Source organism: Saccopteryx bilineata, chromosome 8 (assembly GCF_036850765.1).
Source record: "Saccopteryx bilineata isolate mSacBil1 chromosome 8, mSacBil1_pri_phased_curated, whole genome shotgun sequence".
NCBI classification, from domain to species: Eukaryota; Metazoa; Chordata; class Mammalia; order Chiroptera; family Emballonuridae; genus Saccopteryx; species Saccopteryx bilineata.
The window spans coordinates 70554919-70573619 of NC_089497.1; the positions used below are offsets into that span (position 1 = coordinate 70554919).

An 18701-nucleotide genomic window follows, 5' to 3' on the forward strand; every position below is an offset into this window, starting at 1 on the left:
AAAATAGCATCACCCTCCATAAATATATCTCTGCCTGACTGCCAAAGTCAGTAAAAGGAAAGACTGCGTGTATCAGACATTGGCTTGTTTTTGTACTTGATGTAATGCCTTTATTTTCCAGCGTTTCTTAGGCATTTAGATTCCAATGGTGCATGAAAAGAGAATGTGCTGTACTGCCACAAATTCCAAATTGGGAGAACAAAATATCCATTCAGAAGTACAGTGTCAAATTGTTTATATCTTCAGTTTATCTATTGAGGTTTGAAATGGAAGGAAATACAATTTGAATTCAAAATACCCAGAGGGTGAGTAAAATGAAGAATTCATGTGGTATTGACTTTGGAAATGTATCAGCAATAGTAATAAACAGTGGTTTCTCTTACTTTACCAAGGAGGACAGCCATTTTGTGACGCCATCTGCCTTTATTTAGAGAAGCAACTCTGATCCAAATATTTAACTGTGAATTATAAATCCATACATCACGGCCATTGATTCTTCCACCTTTAAATGCAAAACAATGTACATATAATAATGTATATATATATCTCCAAAGGATCTATGCCCAAGGCATAGATAATACAAATATGGGCTTTATTCACCCATTCCAAGAATTTTAAAAATTCAGTTCAATAAATGAAACAAGGACCCTCTTAAAGCTTAATGGAAATAGTTCTACAGAATAGAGGTAAACTTTGCAAACTGTTATCTTGACAAGTAACTACAGGCCTCAAATAATAAAATGCAGACTATGAATTTTACAAATGTATATAGATTGTTAATTTAGAAGATTTCATCAGAAGCACCCAAAGAATTATTTTTAAAGAAAAAAAATTTAAAAATTACCCATTTTTAAAAAGGCATATCTTGTACAAAATAAAGTATATGTTGTTATATTGTTCAGTATGTAGTAATATAGCAACCAGCAAAGCTGGTACAATTACTTAACCAATTAACAGACTTCAGACCATAGATACTGTAGTTATAGCAAAAAGGCATTCTTGGTTTTATTTATTGTATGAACTGATCTCTCTGAAGTAGGCATATCCAATTTCACTGTTTTCTTTTGAGACACTGTTATCATTTAAAACAGCCAAGATATGTTCAAATTAAAAGTAGCTACTATAATAATTCTTTATTTACCTGAAACAAGAATGTCATTCCGTAGAGCACAGACTGCATACTCTGATTTGGTAAATTCTGGAAGCTTAGCCAAAGACTTCCATTCTCCTGTCACAGGATCATAGCACTCAGTGTACGGAAGATTAAATCCTCCAACTCGTTCACAGCCCCCAACAACAACAATCACCTCAGAATAGCCAGTTGACCTAAAGTCATTATTATAAGAATGAATAAATGACACATTAATATATACTGAAGATTGTTTAAGACCCTAGAAACATGCTATTATCATAAAGTAAACAGTATTATAAACAGTTAAGTTTATTCTCTTAGCATGCACCAAATAATACGGGCTGCCAAATATTACTTTGAGAACATTACAAGGAATTTAGTGATATCATTTTTTTTCCACAGAAAATTCCTACGGACATTTTTTTCTTTTGAGTTTTGCCTTAGAAATTGTAAAACAGTCCAAAGATCCTACCTAACTCAATTGGAACCCTGGTAATATTAAGGATGACTTTCAAATGCGGTTTTGCAGCCTTTCAGACATGCATAACCACAAGATAAGATAATGCACTTTTTCTAAGTGTAGGAAAATGGTGATTTTTTTTTAAGTGAGAGAGAGTCAGAAACAGTGACAAGAAGGGAGAGAAATGAGAAGCATCAACTCATAGTTGCAGCACTTTAGTTGTTCATTGACTGCTTCTCATATGTACCTTGACCAGGGAGCTCTATATGAGCTAGTGACCCCTTGCTCAAACAGTGACCTTGGGCTTCAAGCCAGCAACCTTAGGGCGCAAGCCAGTGACCATGGGGTCATGTCTATAATCCCACACTCAAGCCAGTGACTCTGTGCTCAAGCTGGTGAGCCTGCACTGAAGCTGGCGACCTTGGGGTTTTGAACCTGGGAACTCAGTGTCTCAGGTAGACACTCTATCCATTTTGCCACCACCTAGTTGGGCTATTTTTGTTTTGTTTTATTTTGTTTTAAATTAGATTGCTAATTCTAAAGAAAAATACTTCATAGTATAATCTAATATAATACCCTTTAGAAGAGTACAGTTACATGATATATATAATGCCATCATTTTGGTCAACAACAGACTCCAGATAGAAGGTGGTCTTATAAGATTATAATGGAGCTGAAAAATTCCTATCACTTAGTGACATCATAGCCATCATAAAGTTGTAGTGCAATGTGTTACTCATGTGTTTGTGGTAATGCTGGTATAAACAAACTTACTGCACTACCAGCAGTCTAAAAGCACATAGAATTATATACAATGCATAATACTTAATAATGATAATAAATTACTGTTTATGTATTTACTATACTATACTTTTAATTTTAGAGTGTACTCTGTCTACTTATAAAAAAACCTTGCTATAAAAGTGTGGCGTGTTACACCCACAGCAGCCTCATACGTTTTTTGTAGTGTGTGTGTGTGTGTGTCTCTCTCTCTTTTTTTTATTTTACTGAGCGGAAGGGAGGCAGAGATAGACTCCCATGCACCCTGATTGGGATCCACCCGACAAGGCCCCTAGGGGGCGATACTCTGCCCATATGGGGCAACCGGAGCCATTTTTTAGGGAGTGAGGTGAGGCCATGGAGCCATCCTTAGCACCTGAGGCTAACTCACTGAAGCCAATCAAGCCATGGCTGTGGGAGAATAGAGAGAAAGAGATGGGGGGAGAAAAGGGAGAGGTGGAGAAGCAGATGGTTGCTTCTCCTGTGTGCTGACTGGGAATCGAACACAGGACTTCTACAAGTGAGGCCGATGTTCTACCACTGAGCCAACAGGCCAGGGCTTGTGTGCCTCTTGATTTCATTTTCTCCTGTCTGATATCATCTCAAGCTGTTTTGTGCAGTAACAGGCTGCAGAGGCTTGCAGCCGTGAAGCAACAGGCTTTGCCATACAGCCTAGGTGTGCAGTGGGCTCCATCACCTAGGTTTCTGTAAGTGTACTCTATGATATCTGCACAACTCTATGTATGAAATCACATAGAGGCATTTCTCAGAACGTATCTCTGTTGTTAAGCAACACATGGCTGTATATGTACAGAAAATATTTTTTAAAATAATTTTTTAAAACTTAAATTTAGGTAATTCAACTCAAAATGTTGGGCAGTCACTAAAAATGTTAACAAAGTTTCAAACAAATAATGTTAAAAGAAAAAAGCAAGATAAAAAGCTGTACACAAGGTACAATTAATAGTAGATTAAAAAGGGCTTTTTACAGGGGGAGATTTTAAGGGAGGTCCCAGAGGAGGATCTCAATAGAATATTCATCAGTTCAAGGTTGTGGTCTCTACTGGTTGGTTAGCCCCAGGCAGGGGGTCCTTAATTTGCTGATTTTCTGGACCTGAAGCTGAAACACAGCTGAGGCCTGGCCTAATCATCCTTGCTTTGGGGTCCTCACCAGAAAGTTTTAAGGAATTAAGATCGACTTTGAACCAATAAAAGCCCCTTAGGAAAACAGCCTGGTTGCTATCTTACTTTCATGGTTCACAGCGGTCTTTCCTGGTAAGGAGTGGAGGTTGCTTTCCTGGGAGATTGCAAAGAAACATCCTCTAGACCAGTGGTCCTCAACCTTTTTTGGGCCACGGACCGGTTTAACGTCAGAAAATATTTTCACGGACCAGCCTTTAGGGTGGGACGGATAAATGTATCACGTGACCGAGACAAGCGTCAAGAGTGAGTCTTGGATGTAACAGAGGGAATCTGGTCATTTTTTAAAAATAAAACATCGTTCAGACTTAAATATAAATAAAACGAAAATAATGTAAGTTATTTATTCTTTTTCTGTGGACCGGTACCAAATGGCCCACGGACCGGTACCGGTCCGCGGCCTGGGGGTTGGGGACCACTGCTCTAGACAGTTTGAGGGATCTTAAGTCTGAGAAATTCACTCAAGGCTCTAGGTGTTGCAGGCAAAGGCTGAAGGGAACTATGTGGTGTGGCTTCTTAGCCTTGAGAGTCTGATTAAAGTTCAATCTGGAGATTCCTTATGAAATCAGCAAAGCAGATTTAAGACAGCCTATATAATCAATTGCTATTCTTGTGTTTATGCAAATAACTAGGCTCAACTGACTGAAACCAGACTTATGAAGTAAATTAGTCTTAATTTGGCTAGCTTTGATTAAAATGAGGGTGATTTTTAAAAAATTGTGTTTCAAAAAAACTATAATATATAGTTGTGAATATTAGATTCTAGTTGTCTTTTTTCTTTTTTCTTATTTATTTTTACTTTTCATTGAATTTATTGGGGTGACATTAGTTAATAAAATTATACAGCTTTCAGGTGCACAATTCCCCCAAACATCTGTGTATTAATAGCACTGTGTTCACCACCCCAAGTTGAGTCTCCCTTCATCAGCATCTGTCCTCTACCTCCTCCACCTCTCTGCACCTCCTGCAACCCCCACACTGTTGTCTGTGTCATTTAATGGTAAACAAATCAGGAAGAGTTCAAATGCAGGGGAACAGTCATGGTATATTGTAGTAGATTTCAAATCATAGAAATATGTTTACCATATATATTGAGTGATAAAAGCAGACTATGAGATGGATTACAACTCTGTAAAATAAGTAATACTAATAACAAATTCAGAGAATAAAAGGGAAAAATAAAGTAAAATGTTACAGTGTTTCCTTTTGCAAATAGGAATATGGGTTATATCTTTGCTGATCTCATGATCTAAATTTTCTCCAATTAAAATAAATTACTCTTCTCCTCTTTGTCCCAAGTAAAGAAAAAACAAAGGAAAAAAAATCACTTCACTATTAACAGCCACTACTGGGTCTTCTGCTCCACCTAGCATGTGACTAGACTTGCAGTCGTCACACTTTACTACATGATCCTGCTTCCATGGCCGTAAGTTAATGGGCCAGAGAATGTTGTCAGGCTTAACCAGAGATTCTCTCTCCACAAGAGAGAGAGAGGTTCAGTCTCTCGGAGTGACTGAACTTGTAATGTAGAAACCTAAAACTCATGGGTGGCTATGTTTAGTCAGATTAGTGAGAGAATAATGTGGACACGCAGAGAAAAGCAGGGACAAGAGGAGACAAAGCTCACAGATTGGTCTCTGATTGCTTTTCAGCAGGCTGTTTCAGGCTTCTTCTGAGGTCCTGTTGAATTCTGCCCGTAGTTTCTAAAAGATAATGACTCCTGTACCCATTTATACATTTCCCTTTTATGCTTCAACTGGTCAGCTAGCTTCAATTACTCACAATCAGAAATTTGATACATTATAGCTCAATGGACTGCAGAAAAACAAGTTTTCAAATTCAGGAAAAGATGCTCAGTTGTCAATAATTAAAAAGAAATGCAAATTAAAATGGTCAGATATGGTTTTCACTTTCCAGAGTAGCAAAGATTTACAAAAACTAATATTATAGCCTGACCAGGTGGTGGCGCAGTGGATAGAGCGTCGGACTGGGATGCAGAGGACCCAGGTTCGAGACCCTGTGGTCGCCAGCTTGAGCGCGGGCTTATCTTGTTAGAGCAAAAGCCCACCAGCTTGCACCCAAGGTCGCTGGCTCCGGCGAGGGGTTACGTGGTCTGCTGAAGGCCCGCGGTCAAGGCACATATGAGAGAGCAATTAATGAACAACTAAGGTGTCGCAATGTGCAATGAAAAACTAATGATTGATGCTTCTCATCTCTCTCCGTTCCTGTCTGTCTGTCCCTATCTATCCCTCTCTCTGACTCGCTCTCTGTCTCTGTAAAAAAATAAACAAATAAATAAAATTAAAAAACAACAAAAAAACCCCTAATATTATGATATGTTGGCAAAGGAGTGGAGAAACAGACTTTCATATTTTTGGTTGAAGTACAGCTTGGAAGACAATTTTACAGTATCTACCAAAATTAAAAAAAGCACATTATCTGATGACTCAGCAATTCCATTTCTAGTTAATTCAAGTTATTAATTCCAGTGTATGCAGACATATGCACAAGAATATTTACTGAGCATTCTCTGCAATGGCAAAATCTAGAAACCTAAAAGTCCATCACATTAGGAGGTGAATAAGCTCTGGCTGGTTGGCTCAGCGGTAGATTGTTGGCCTGGCGTATGGAAGCACCAGAGTTTGATTCCTGGTCAGGGCACACAGGAGAAGTGACCATCTGCTTCTCTACCCCTCCCCTCCCCTCTCTATCTCTCTATCTCTTCCCCTCCCATAGCCATGGCTCGAATGACTCGAGCAAAGTTGGCCTCGGGCACTGAGGATGGCTCCATGGCCTCACTTCAGGTACTAAAATAGCTCGGTTGCCGAGCAACAGAGCAGTGGCCCAGATGGGCAGAGCATTGCCTGGTTGGGGGCTTGCTAGGTGGATCCTAGTCAGGGTGCATGCAGGAGTCTGTCTCTGCCTCCCTGCCACTTACTTAATTAAAAAAAAAAAAGAATATGGCCCTGGCCGGTTGGCTCAGTGGTAGAGCATCAGCCTGGCGTGCAGGGGTCCTGGGTTCGATTCCCGGCCAGGGCACACAGGAGAAGCACCCATCTGCTTCTCCACCCCTCCCCCTCTCCTTCCTCTCTGTCTCTCTCTTCCCCTCCCGCAGCTGAGGCTCCACTGGAGCAAAGTTGGCCTGGGCGCTGAGGATGGCTCCGCGGCCTCTGCCTCAGGTGCTAGAATGGCTCTGGTCACAACAGAGCATCACCCCCTGGTGGGCATGCCGGGTGGATCCCAGTCGGGTGCATGCAGGAGTCTGTCTGACTGCCTCCCTGTTTCCAACTTCAGAAAAAACACCAAAAAAAAAAAAAAAAAAGAAAAGAAAAGAATAAAATACAGCTTTCAAAAAATTAATTTGAAAATATATATAACAAAAAGTAAAAATAAATTAAACACAAGAATCTTTTATGTGCTGATGTAGAACAATTGCTGAGATATTTCTAAGTGATAAAAAACAAGGTCCAAAACTGTAGTCCTGTATAAACTAAAGTGGAAAGGTATGTGTGTGTATATATATATGCACAATATGCACACACACTTCTATATATGCAAAATTTTTTTGAGAGATATGAGAGGGAGGAGAGAAATGAGAAGCATCAACTCATAGTTGCTTCACTTTAGTTTTTCAATGATTGCTTCTCATATGTGCCTTGACTGGGGGGTTCAAGCTGAGCCAGTGACCCCTTGTTCAAGCCAGCAACTTTACCTCAAGCCAGCAACCTTGTGGTTCAGGCCAGCAACCTTGGGATCATGTTGATAATCCCACACTCAAGCCAGCGACCCTGCACTCAAGCTGATGAACCTGTGCTCAAGTTGGAGATCTCCAGGTTTTGAACTGGGGACCTCAGCATTCTGTGTCTATGCTCTATCCACTGTGCCACCACTGGTGAGGTGTATATATGCAAAGAATATTTCTAAAAAGAGTTCAAAAATCTGGTAAATGAGGTATACTTTGGGGACAATTTATATATCAAAGGGCAGGTAGAAGGAGATTTACAATATATACTTTTATGTAAAAATGTTTGAGCTCAAAATAACAATGAATTAACAAGAATTAGAAACACGTATCCTATAATATAGTAGAATAATGTTCTTAAGAGGGACTAACACAAAAATTCAGAACAAAAACTTTTAGCCTTGGTCTCTGCCACTAAGTAACTTTGTGACAAGAACAAGTTGGTTTACTTAATTGTACCTAAGTTTTATCACCTATAAAATAAGGAATGAAGGTATTTATTAATTTTAAAACACTTTCTTTTTTTAAACAGAGAGAGTCAAAGAGAGGGATAGATAGGGACAGACAGACAGGAAAGGAGAGAGAAGCATCAATCATTACTTTTTCGTTGTGACACCTTAGTTGTTCATTGATTGCTCTCTCATATGTGCCTTGACCGTGGGGCTACAGCAGACCGAGTAATCCTTTGCTCAAGCCAGGGACCTTGGGTCCAAGCTGGGGAGCTTTGCTCAAACCAGATGAGCCTGCAGTCAAGCTGGCGACCTCGGGGTCTCGAACCTGGGTCCTCCGCATCCCAGTCCGACGCTTTATCCACTGCGCCACCACCTGGTCAGGTAACACTTTCATTTTTTAAATTCAGTATTATTTTGTATTAGTTTCAGGTGTACAGTATAGCAGTTAGACCAGGGGTCGGGAAACTTTTTGGCTGAGAGAACCATGAACACCACATATTTTAAAATGTAATGCCGTGGGAGCCATGCAACGGCCCGTGTACATTACGCATTATCCAATAAAAATTTAGTGTTGTCCCGGAGGACAGCTATAATTGGCTCCAACCACCCGCAACCATGAACATGAGCAGTAGGAAATGAATGGATTGTAATACATGAGAATGTTTATATATATATATATATATATATATATATATATATATATATATATATTTTTTTTTTTTTTTTTTTTTTTTTTTTTTTTCATTTTTCTGAAGCTGGAAACGGAGAGACAGTCAGACAGACTCCCGCATGCGCCCGACCGGGATCCACCCGGCACGCCCACCAGGGGCGACGCTCTGCCCACCAGGGGGCGATGCTCTGCCCACCCTGGGCGTCGCCATGTTGCGACCAGAGCCACTCTAGCGCCTGAGGCAGAGGCCACAGAGCCATCCCCAGCGCCCGGGCCATCTTTGCTCCAATGGAGCCTCGGCTGCAGGAGGGGAGGAGAGAGACAGAGAGGAAAGCGCAGCGGAGGGGTGGAGAAGCAAATGGGCGCTTCTCCTGTGTGCCCTGGCCGGAATCGAACCCGGGTCCTCCGCACGCTAGGCCGACGCTCTACCTCTGAGCCAACCGGCCAGGGCTATATTTTTAATATTATTTTTTTTATTAATGATTTGTCTGTGAGCCAGATGCAGTCATCAAAAGAGCCACATCTAGCTCGTGAGCCATAGGTTCCCGACCCCTGGGTTAGACAATCATCTACTCTACAAAGTGTTCCCCCGATATTTCCAGCACCCACCTGGCCCCATACACAGTTGTTACAATATTACTCACTCTATTCCCTGTGCTGTACTTTACATCCCATGGCTATTTTGTAGCTACTAATTTGTACTCGATCTCTTCACCGTTTTTTATCCAGTCCCCCCAGCTCCTCTTCCTTCTGGTTAACTATGGATGTGTTCTCTGTATCTAGGAGTCCATTTCCATTAAAACATTATTTCTTAAAAAAAAAAAAATCAAGAAAAAACTAAGAAAAACCCCATAAACCTTTACCTTAGTTTTTTCAACTGGTTTCTAACAAGAACTTGAGCCTTGTTTTCATTACAGCAGTTCAATTCCTATATTCATTATATGGTAACTGATTATTAGACAAGAGGTAGGAACTTATTAACTCATAGCTATCTATTGCTCAATGGCCTATGGCAAAGAGCATCGCTTTTCTCCCCCTTAGATATGAACAATATATGCTTACAATGAACCATATGATAGCAAGCATTTCTGCCTCTCAAATCATATTTCTTATTTGGTAAAAATATAGCATGGATTTAAAATGTATTTTGAGGCCCTGGCCGGTTGGCTCAGTGGTAGAGCGTCGGCCTGGCATGTGGGGGACTCGGGTTCGATTCCAGGCCAGGGCACATAGGAGAAGCGCACATTTGCTTCTCCACCCCCACCCCCTCCTTCCTCTCTGTCTCTCTCTTCCCCTCCCGCAGCCAAGGCTCCATTGGAGCAAAGATGGCCCGGGCGCTGGGGATGGCTCCCTGGCTTCTGCCCCAGGCGCTAGAGTGGCTCTGGTCGCAGCAGGGCGACGTCCCAGAGGGGCAGAGCATCGCCCCCTGGTGGGCAGAGCATCGCCCCTGGTGGGCGTGCCGGGTGGATCCCGGTCGGGAGCATGCGGGAGTCTGTCTGTCTCTCCCCGTTTCCAGCTTCAGGAAAAAAAAAAAAGTATTTTGATTATTTTCTTCATGAAATCAGCAATAATTTTTATTGTCTTTTTGTGTCAAATGCTAGGTTATGTATTCTTTCATATGGTATCTCTAATCCTCAAAACAGTATTATAAGGCAGGTAGTTTTATGCTCATTTTACAGATAAGAAAACTGATACATAGTGAAGTTAAAGTGCCTTGCCCAACGTCATGGCCTTAATTAGTTGTATAGAGTCAGAGTCTAATGCAGGCCTGTCTGTTTCTGAAGCCAGTACCCTAAACTCATCATGATGCTTAGACTTGGTGATTATTAAAAATAATAGCCTGACTAGGCGGTGGCACAGTGGATAGAGCGTCAGACTGGGATGCCGAGGACCCAGGTTCGAGACCCCAGGGTCGCCAGCTTGAGCGCAGGCTCATCTGGTTTGAGCAAAAGCTCACCAGCTTGGACCCAAGGTCACTGGCTCAAGCAAGGGGTTACTCAGTCTGCTGAAGGCCTGCGATCAGGGCACATATGAGAGAGCAATCAATGAACAACTAAGGTGTTGCAATGCGCAACGAAAAACTAATGATTGATGCTTCTCATCTCTCCTTTCCTGTCTGTCTGTCCCTATCTATCCCTCTCTCTGACTCTCTCTCCGTCTCTGTAAAAAACCAAACAAACAAACAAACAAAAAAAATTGGATGTATTAGTATGAGATTTAAAGTTGTATAATATATATTAAGAAAAAGACAATTACTATTCCTAAACTTTGTTCTTTCTGTGGTTGGTCTCCACTGATTTCTTTCCATGCACCCAACCGTTTACAACTGGCAGTGCAGATTATCAAAACATTCAGGCTCTTCGGTGCATTTTTGGAAGAAACATGTAAGTGTGTGTGTGTGTGTATATATATATATATATATGTAAATAACATCCAGTATGTGTTGAGCTCTGGAGGACTTAGCACAGGATAAACATTAAAGAAATATTGGAGGATGTGGAGTATAACCTCACTGCTCAGTAGTGGAAACTGTCATCATGCTAATCTGGAGTTAATCTCTGCATCACTAGTGGTAAGACAACCAGATGTCCTATATCTCCTAATATGACACATTACCTAGGATGAACTCTAATCACAAATATTTAACTGGTTTCCATTAAGCTGAAGCTTGCAGAGCCAAACTTCCAGTTTCCAGAAATACTGTATAACTAAATGCAGCCAAGTGACACCATTGGGAAATAATCAGACTAACACAGACGGTGGAATATTTTTCTGGACAACTTTCCCATCAATAAGTCAGAACCACAAAACAGAAAGACTTTATGGAAATAACCAGATGCAATAAATGGTCCTGGATTGGATCCAGGTTCATTAAAGAATAGTTTGGGTAAGTATTAATATGACTGGGATATAGATAATATTAGAGAATTATTAACTTTAAGTATGATGTTATTTTGCCTTTTTTAAAAAGATGCATCCTCACATAAAATAATACATATACATATATATGTGTATATGTATATGTGTGTGTATATATATATACATATAATTTTTAAAAAAGAAACAGTGAATGAACGAATGAAAGAAAAAGTCGAGGCTGTAGATATAGGTTTGATAGTCACTAGCAATGTATGGTAATTAAAACCATGAGAACAGATGAGATCACCTGGTGTATAAGGCAAGACAAAGAGATGTGAGCCGAAGGAACTAGCAACATTCCCAAGACTAGACAGAGAACCATCAAATTGGAAAAGAACAGCTGGAGAAATAAGAGGACCATGAGGAAAATGGTACTCCGTAAGCTAGAGGAGTTTCAAGAGTGATTAAAGGAATTAATATGTCAAATCCTAAAGAGAGATCCAGCTGGATAGAGACTGAAAAGAGGTGTCTAACAAATAACAAATAGAAGGTCAGTGATGACCTGATTGAGAGGAGTTTCAGTAGAGTAACTGGAGCAGAAGTCAGAGGAGTGAACTGCAGTTGAAGAAGTGGAGACATCACTCCTTTTTCAAAGAAGTTTGGAGTTTCTCAGAAAGATGAGAACCTGTACAAATAATACACATTGTTCAGATAATGAAATTCCTAGTGATTGGTACTAACATGCAGTAACAAATAAGTGAAAGACAGAATATAAGGACAGAAGTTGACTGCAGAGTTGTAAAAATAAAAGATTCCTCTTTACATTTCTTACATAATGCCTACATAAAATAAGTATCTGCTATTACATTTATAGTAGTCTGTAAATTCAGTATAATTATAGTTTTTTTTCTACTTGCCTCCTAAAGAAGGGTGATACGGTAATCTTACATATGGATGTATTTCACTGTATAAAACAGATTGGTTCTCCTAAAAATTGAAGTAAATTTTTATAAGTAAAATAGTTAAGTGAATCAAGGAGTATTTATTTTCTAACCTAATTACCCTTAGACTGTAATCTGATTTCATTCAGGTCATATCTTTATAAATAATATTAATATAAATGACTTATTTTGATTTTATAATATATATCCCTTAGTCCCTATTTTAATACCATCAGATAGGCAGGATAGGTATTATAAGCCCTATTTGACCCCAAAAACATTCTTTTGCTACAAGGGGACTCTCTTTGGAAAAATGCATGATTTTCCTCGGAGGGATACTGTGTATCTAGAAAAGTTCTGGCCTGACCTGTGGGGGCACAGTGGATAAAGCGTTGACCTGGAAATGCTGAGGTCGCCGGTTCAAAACCCTGGGCTTGCCCGGTCAAGGCACATATGGGAGTTGATGCTTTCTGCTCCTCCCCCACTTCTCACTCTCTCTCCCTCTCCCCCCCTCCCCTCTAAAATGAATAAATAAATAAATAAATAGAAAAGTTCTGGAATAGCCCCAAAGCTGTTTAGTTTTATTAATACATTTAAGAACTGTAGTCTCTCTTGACAGTCCTCAAAAAAAGAAAAGGAACTTAGAAATAGTCAGTACATTTATAGAATAAAATTATATATATTTTTTGTGCTTCGTTAAATGACTAAAAGTAAAATATTTTATATTCCTTTTCTATAAAACAATTACTTTTAAAAACTCAGCCCTGGCTGGTTGTCTCAGTGGATAGAGCATCAGCCTGGTGTGTGGACATCCTAGGTTTGATCCCTGGTCAGGGCACACAGGAGAAGTGACCATCTGCTTCTCTTCCACTCCCTTTCCCCTTCTCTCCCTCTTTCCTTCCCTTTCTCCCTTCTCTCCCTCTTTCCTTCCCTTTCTCCCTTTTCTCCCTCTTCCCTTCCCACAGCCAGTGGCTCAACTGGTTTGAGTGTTGGCCCAGGCACTGAGGATGGCTCAGTTGGTTCAAGTGTCAGCCTTAGGTGCTGAGGTAGCTCAGCTGATTCGAACACCAGCCACACATAGGGGCTGCTGGGTGGACCCCAGTAGGGCACATGCGGGAGTCTATCTCCCTTCCTCTCACTTAAAAACAAACAAACAAATTTAGGTAGCTCATTTTTTCTGGTTTTATTGAAATATAATTAACATAAGCTGACATTGAAGAAAAAATGTACTGTAACTCTAATACAAGAAATATTAATTTTTTTGTAATAATAGTTACTTTTGTATTCAGTTTATAAAAGTTTGGACTGTCAAGTACTGGGAGTTTTCTTATTTTTAAATTTTTTGTGTGTGGGAGTTTTCTTAAAATGGGTCAGCCTACAATATACTATTTAAATAATAATAGCTAATAATTTTTTTAAAATTTTATTTATTTTTTACAGAGACAGAGAGTGAGTCAGAGAGAGGGATAGACAGGGACAAACAGACAGGAACGGAGAGAGATGAGAAGCACCAATCACTAGTTTTTTGTTGCGACACCTTAGTTGTTCATTGATTGCTCTCTCATACGTGCCCTGACTGTGGGCCTTCAGCAGACCGAGTAACCCCCTGCTGGAGCCAGCGACCCTGGGTTCAAGCTGGTGGGCTCTTGCACAAACCAGATGAGCCCACGCTCAAGCTGGCGACCTCGGGGTCTTGAACCTGGGTCCTTTGCATCCTAGTCCAACGAACAGCTAATAATTTTTAAGCACATATTTTGTTTTAGATTTTGAGAGTAAGTTTATTACAGCTGGGGGCGGTGAACCAAGGAAGGGCCTAGGACAGAAGGAGAAACAGGTGAGAGCCCAGGTGGGCTGCTTTCGTTTAAGCACTGTCTATGCTGAGGAGCTTAAGGATTACTGCATGTAATAGTTTTGGTGACAAAACCTGTAAAGTACTGTTTATCATCATTCTCATTTTACATAGGGGGAAACAGACTAAATCTTGCTGTATCTAAACTTGTGGGTTTTAGACATGCTATCTCGCAATATGCTGAATTTTAATCATATTCCAAAACGATAATAATCAAAATAAAAGTTAAAAATGTGGTTTGATAAACAATATTGAAACAGATTCAGAGAGAACAGACTCACGGTTGCCAGAGGGGAAGGGGGTAGGGGTTAAAAAGTATAAATTAGTAGTGACAAAATAGTCACGAGGATGTACAGTATAGCCCAGGGAATACAGTCAGTAATATTGTGATAACTAACTACATATGGTGCCAGGTGGGCAATGGAAACATCGGGGGGTGGGGACGACACTTTGTAAAGTATATGACTGTCTAATCACTATGTTACATACCTGAATCTAATACAAAATAATATTGAATATAAACTATAATTGAAAAATAAAATATAAAAAATAAAATAAAAAAATTTGTGGTTTGAGAGCTATACTATAGTAAATTCATAGGAAAGGTGGAGATGGTATGGGGAAATATAAACAAACACTAGTTTCACAGCAATGTGAATGTATTAACACTACTGACCGGTATAATTAAATATGGTTAAGATGGTAAATTTTGTGTTTTTTTATTTCAATGAAAGAAAAACTCCAAACTTAGCTTTGTTAGAAAAGTTACTGAAATGATTCTTTACTGTCATATTTCTCACAATATTTTATTTCAATGAAAGAAAAACTCCAAACTTAGCTTTGTTAGAAAAGTTATTGAAATGATTCTTTACTGTCATATTTCTCACAATAGCCATTTCTTGTTTATTCACAGTCAAATATATCTATTCCTAGGTATTAATGTGGGATTGGTTCCAGGACCCCTGTGGGCAAAACCCATGGATGCTCAAGTCCCTTATACAAAATGGTGTAGTATTTGCACACTGGCTACAACATGGTATGCCTACACATCACTACATTCATGTGGATACAGTGTTGTGCTTGGTGTGTGGCAAATTCAAATTTTGCTTTTTGGAATTTTCTGGGGATCCCCTCCCAAATATTGATCTGAGGTTGGGTTTCTCACTTGCAGATATGGGAGGGATGAACTGTATAATATTATTCCTTCTATTGTTAAGGCATGGAGATTATTGTTCTATAGTTTATGAGTTAAAAATCTGTATGTATTTTATAGAAGTAATGTATAAATAACAGTACAATACTTAATTGAATTCCTACTGCTTAACATAAATTTTCCAAATTCTGTATAATGATGTAATTTTTATAATCAGAAAAAATTTTTTAATTGAGATTCACATTAAATATAGTAACTGTGGCCTGACCAGGCAGTGGCACAGTGGATAGACCGACGGACTGGGACGTGGAGGACCCAGGTTCGAGACCTCGAGGTGGCCAGCTTGAGTGCGGGCTCATCTGGTTTGAGCAAAAAGCTCACCAGCTTGGACCCAAGATTGCTGGCTCAAGCAAGGGGTTACTTGGTCTGCTGAAGGCCCGCGGTCAAGGCACATATGAGAAAGCAATCAATGAACAACTAAGGTGTTGCAATGAAAAACTCATGATTGATGCTTCTCATCTCTCTCCGTTCCTGTCTGTCTGTCCCTATCTATCCTTCCCTCTGATTCTCTCTCTGTCCCTGTAAAAAAGAAAAAAATAAAGAAATATAGTAACTGTGGCAATAAGAAAGATCTGAAGCTTAGGTTTTACATCTGAGAATCCACTCAATGTACATGAGCTTACTTACTTCACCTCTATATTTCATGTTGTTTGCTAGAGACTACCAAAGTCTTTAGTTCCTTTATATCCAAACTCTCTGGAAAGAAAAGTGGAATGCTTTGGGACCCTATAAAACTTATGAGAAATTAGCAGAAATATGTTGATATGTGCACATTTGCAAAGAGCCTTTGCAACACTCTCTGATAGCTCAGAACAGTAACACAGAATGTTACTGTTGAATCTAGTCCTCAAGGAGAGAGACATTCTACTGATTTACATAATCCAAAACAAATCTAAATTATACAAATCTATATGTAAACAATACATATAAAATACTACATGGCAATTACTTGAAAATCAAAGACTTTTGTTAATTATATTATAGTTAATTTGTAAACAGTCTTCTCACCTTCTTGGCCTAGTCCTTGGGGACATCATTTCATTCCCAAGTATGTGGTACCGTCTTGCTTCATGCAACAACTGATAACACTCAGGAGAATTCTGGATCAATTGGTCCACCTCAACTGTTTGAACAAAGTAGTTGGGATGCAACAGAGGGAGTCTCACATGTGTCAAGAGCTCATGTAATAACGGTCTTCTCAGATCAACAGCACGATAGACCCAACGCATGACAGCTTCAAAAACCATCTCCTCTTTACTAATAACAAGTTCATCACTACAGATATAATCAATAAGTTCATCTTTGTCAAGCTCAAGAAATTCTTCATGCTGGGACACATCCTCAAAAGTCTGTAACGCAAAATTCTTGCATTTGGTGAAGAGCGTTTTGAGTGAGTGTGTATCAGCAAAGCGCTGGATTCCTAAGCAATTACAAGGATCAAGTTGCTCCTCCAAGAACTTGGCACATGCATCACGGAGAACACTGATCTGAAAGAGGCTTGATGTTTCAAAGAGATACTGTACGTTCTCTGTAGTGATCTTTACCTTTCCAGTATAAACATACTGCAAGAAACATTCCATAGCTTCAGCTAAAATACCGTTGATTTCAACCAACATTTCTCGGCTTTCTCTGTGGTCATTACAAAACATGGCTCTGAAGTAGCTACTACAGGCTGAGAGGACAGCTCGATGGCAGGGAAATTCTTTTCCTTCCACACAAATGATAACATCTGTGAATAAGCGGCTATCTCGGAATTCGTTAAATATCTGGAGTATGTTTTCAGCATGGGATGATCCTGAAGAGAAGTCAAAAAACTCATGGCCTGTCAGAGATTTAGGGTCCATTTCAAAAATTTTACGCTTAGTTGCTGGGGAATCACGCACCCCTAGATCCTCTCTGTTTAGTCTTCGTCCCAATATTAAGACCATTGTTACATCAGTTGACTATATAATCGCTGAGAAATGACTGTTAGAGATCTTCTTTATGTGGCTAAAAGTAAAAAAAAAAAAAAAAAAGTGAAGACATTTCAGTAAGTAAAAAAAAAAGTATTCAAATAATGTAATTTCATTTTGATGTAACACTACAATAGAACTGCAGAATATATTTCATGTAGAGCAGTGGTCCCCAACCCCCGGGCCGCGGACCGGTACTGGTCCATGGGCCATTTGGTACCGGTCCGCAGAGAAAGAATAAATAACTTCCATTATTTCCGTTTTATTTATATTTAAGTCTGAACAATGTTTTATTTTTAAAAAATGACCAGATTCCCTCTGTTACATCCGTCTAAGACTCAATCTTGACGCTTGTCTTGGTCACGATACATTTATCCGTCCCACCCTAAAGGTTGGTCCGTGGCCCAAAAAAGGTTGGGGACCACTGATTTAGGGTATAGAGCACTATTTCGTTTTAAGAACAACTGATAAATAAAAATTGCATTTGCACAATTAGAACTTTAGAGGTAATCTGCAATAGTACTCCTTAAGCCCTCCCAAGCTGCACGGATACCATGTACTTTGTAATGTAATAACCTTCTGTCTCCACTTTTACACAACCAGGTTTCATCCACTGACTATAGAGTTAAGTCAGAATACTGTAAGACACAGAATCTGACTACAGTTAGAATCCTAACATAAGTGTATATTATCTTAATATAGTGTTGCTAGAGAGTTCAGTTATATCTATCAATGGCCTTTAAAAATATACATATTGTTTAACAGCAAGTCCCTTTCTAGCAACCATAAGGAAATAATCAGAATATGTGGAAAGATTTATCTCTAGAGATTTTCAATGCTATTTTAATAAAAAATGCTTAAAACAATCTAAATGCCCCATTAATAGGGGGATATTTAAACCAAAGTACATCTTCAGGATGGAATACAATCTATGCAGACATTAAAAATTATAGGCTATTTAATGACACGGGAAAGTATTAAAAAGATAGTAAAAAGCAGATCATAAAACATATGCTAAACCTGTGGTGGAGCAGTGGATAAAGCATCGACCTGGAATGATGGTGCCAGTTTGAAACCCTGAGTTTGCCCAGTCAAGGCACACACGAGAAGCAACTACTACGAATTGATGCTTCCTGCTCCTTCTGCCCTTTCTCTCTCTACTCTCTCCTATCTAAAAAAAAAAAAAAAAAAGGTAAGAAAATATAAAAATTAATGTAGCAGTCCATCCAGAGATAGAAAAAAGGATAGAGCGTCGGCCTGGTGTGCGGGGGACCCGGGTTCGATTCCCGGCCAGGGCACATAGGAGAAGCGCCCATTTGCTTCTCCACCCCCGCCCCCTCTCCTTCCTCTCTGTCTCTCTCTTCTCCTCCCGTAGCCAAGGCTCCATTGGAGCAAAGATGGCCCGGGTGCTGGGGATGGCTCCTTGGCCTCTGCCCCAGGCGCTAGAGACG

General features: G+C 39.7%; 1 protein-coding gene across 5 annotated transcripts in view; it reads right to left on the reverse strand.

Moving 5' to 3' along the window:
• KLHL24 (kelch like family member 24) overlaps positions 1 to 18701 on the reverse strand; it is a 47256-nt gene that overhangs the window by 17039 nt on the left and 11516 nt on the right. For all 5 annotated transcript variants that reach the window (XM_066241929.1, XM_066241932.1, XM_066241931.1 and 2 more), the window contains 3 exons: positions 16307 to 17287; positions 1142 to 1326; positions 384 to 502 (listed from right to left, as the gene is read on the reverse strand). In XM_066241929.1, the coding sequence (XP_066098026.1) occupies positions 384 to 502; positions 1142 to 1326; positions 16307 to 17226 (1224 nt within the window). In that variant the 5' untranslated portion in view covers positions 17227 to 17287. The remainder of the gene's footprint in view (positions 1 to 383; positions 503 to 1141; positions 1327 to 16306; positions 17288 to 18701) is intronic.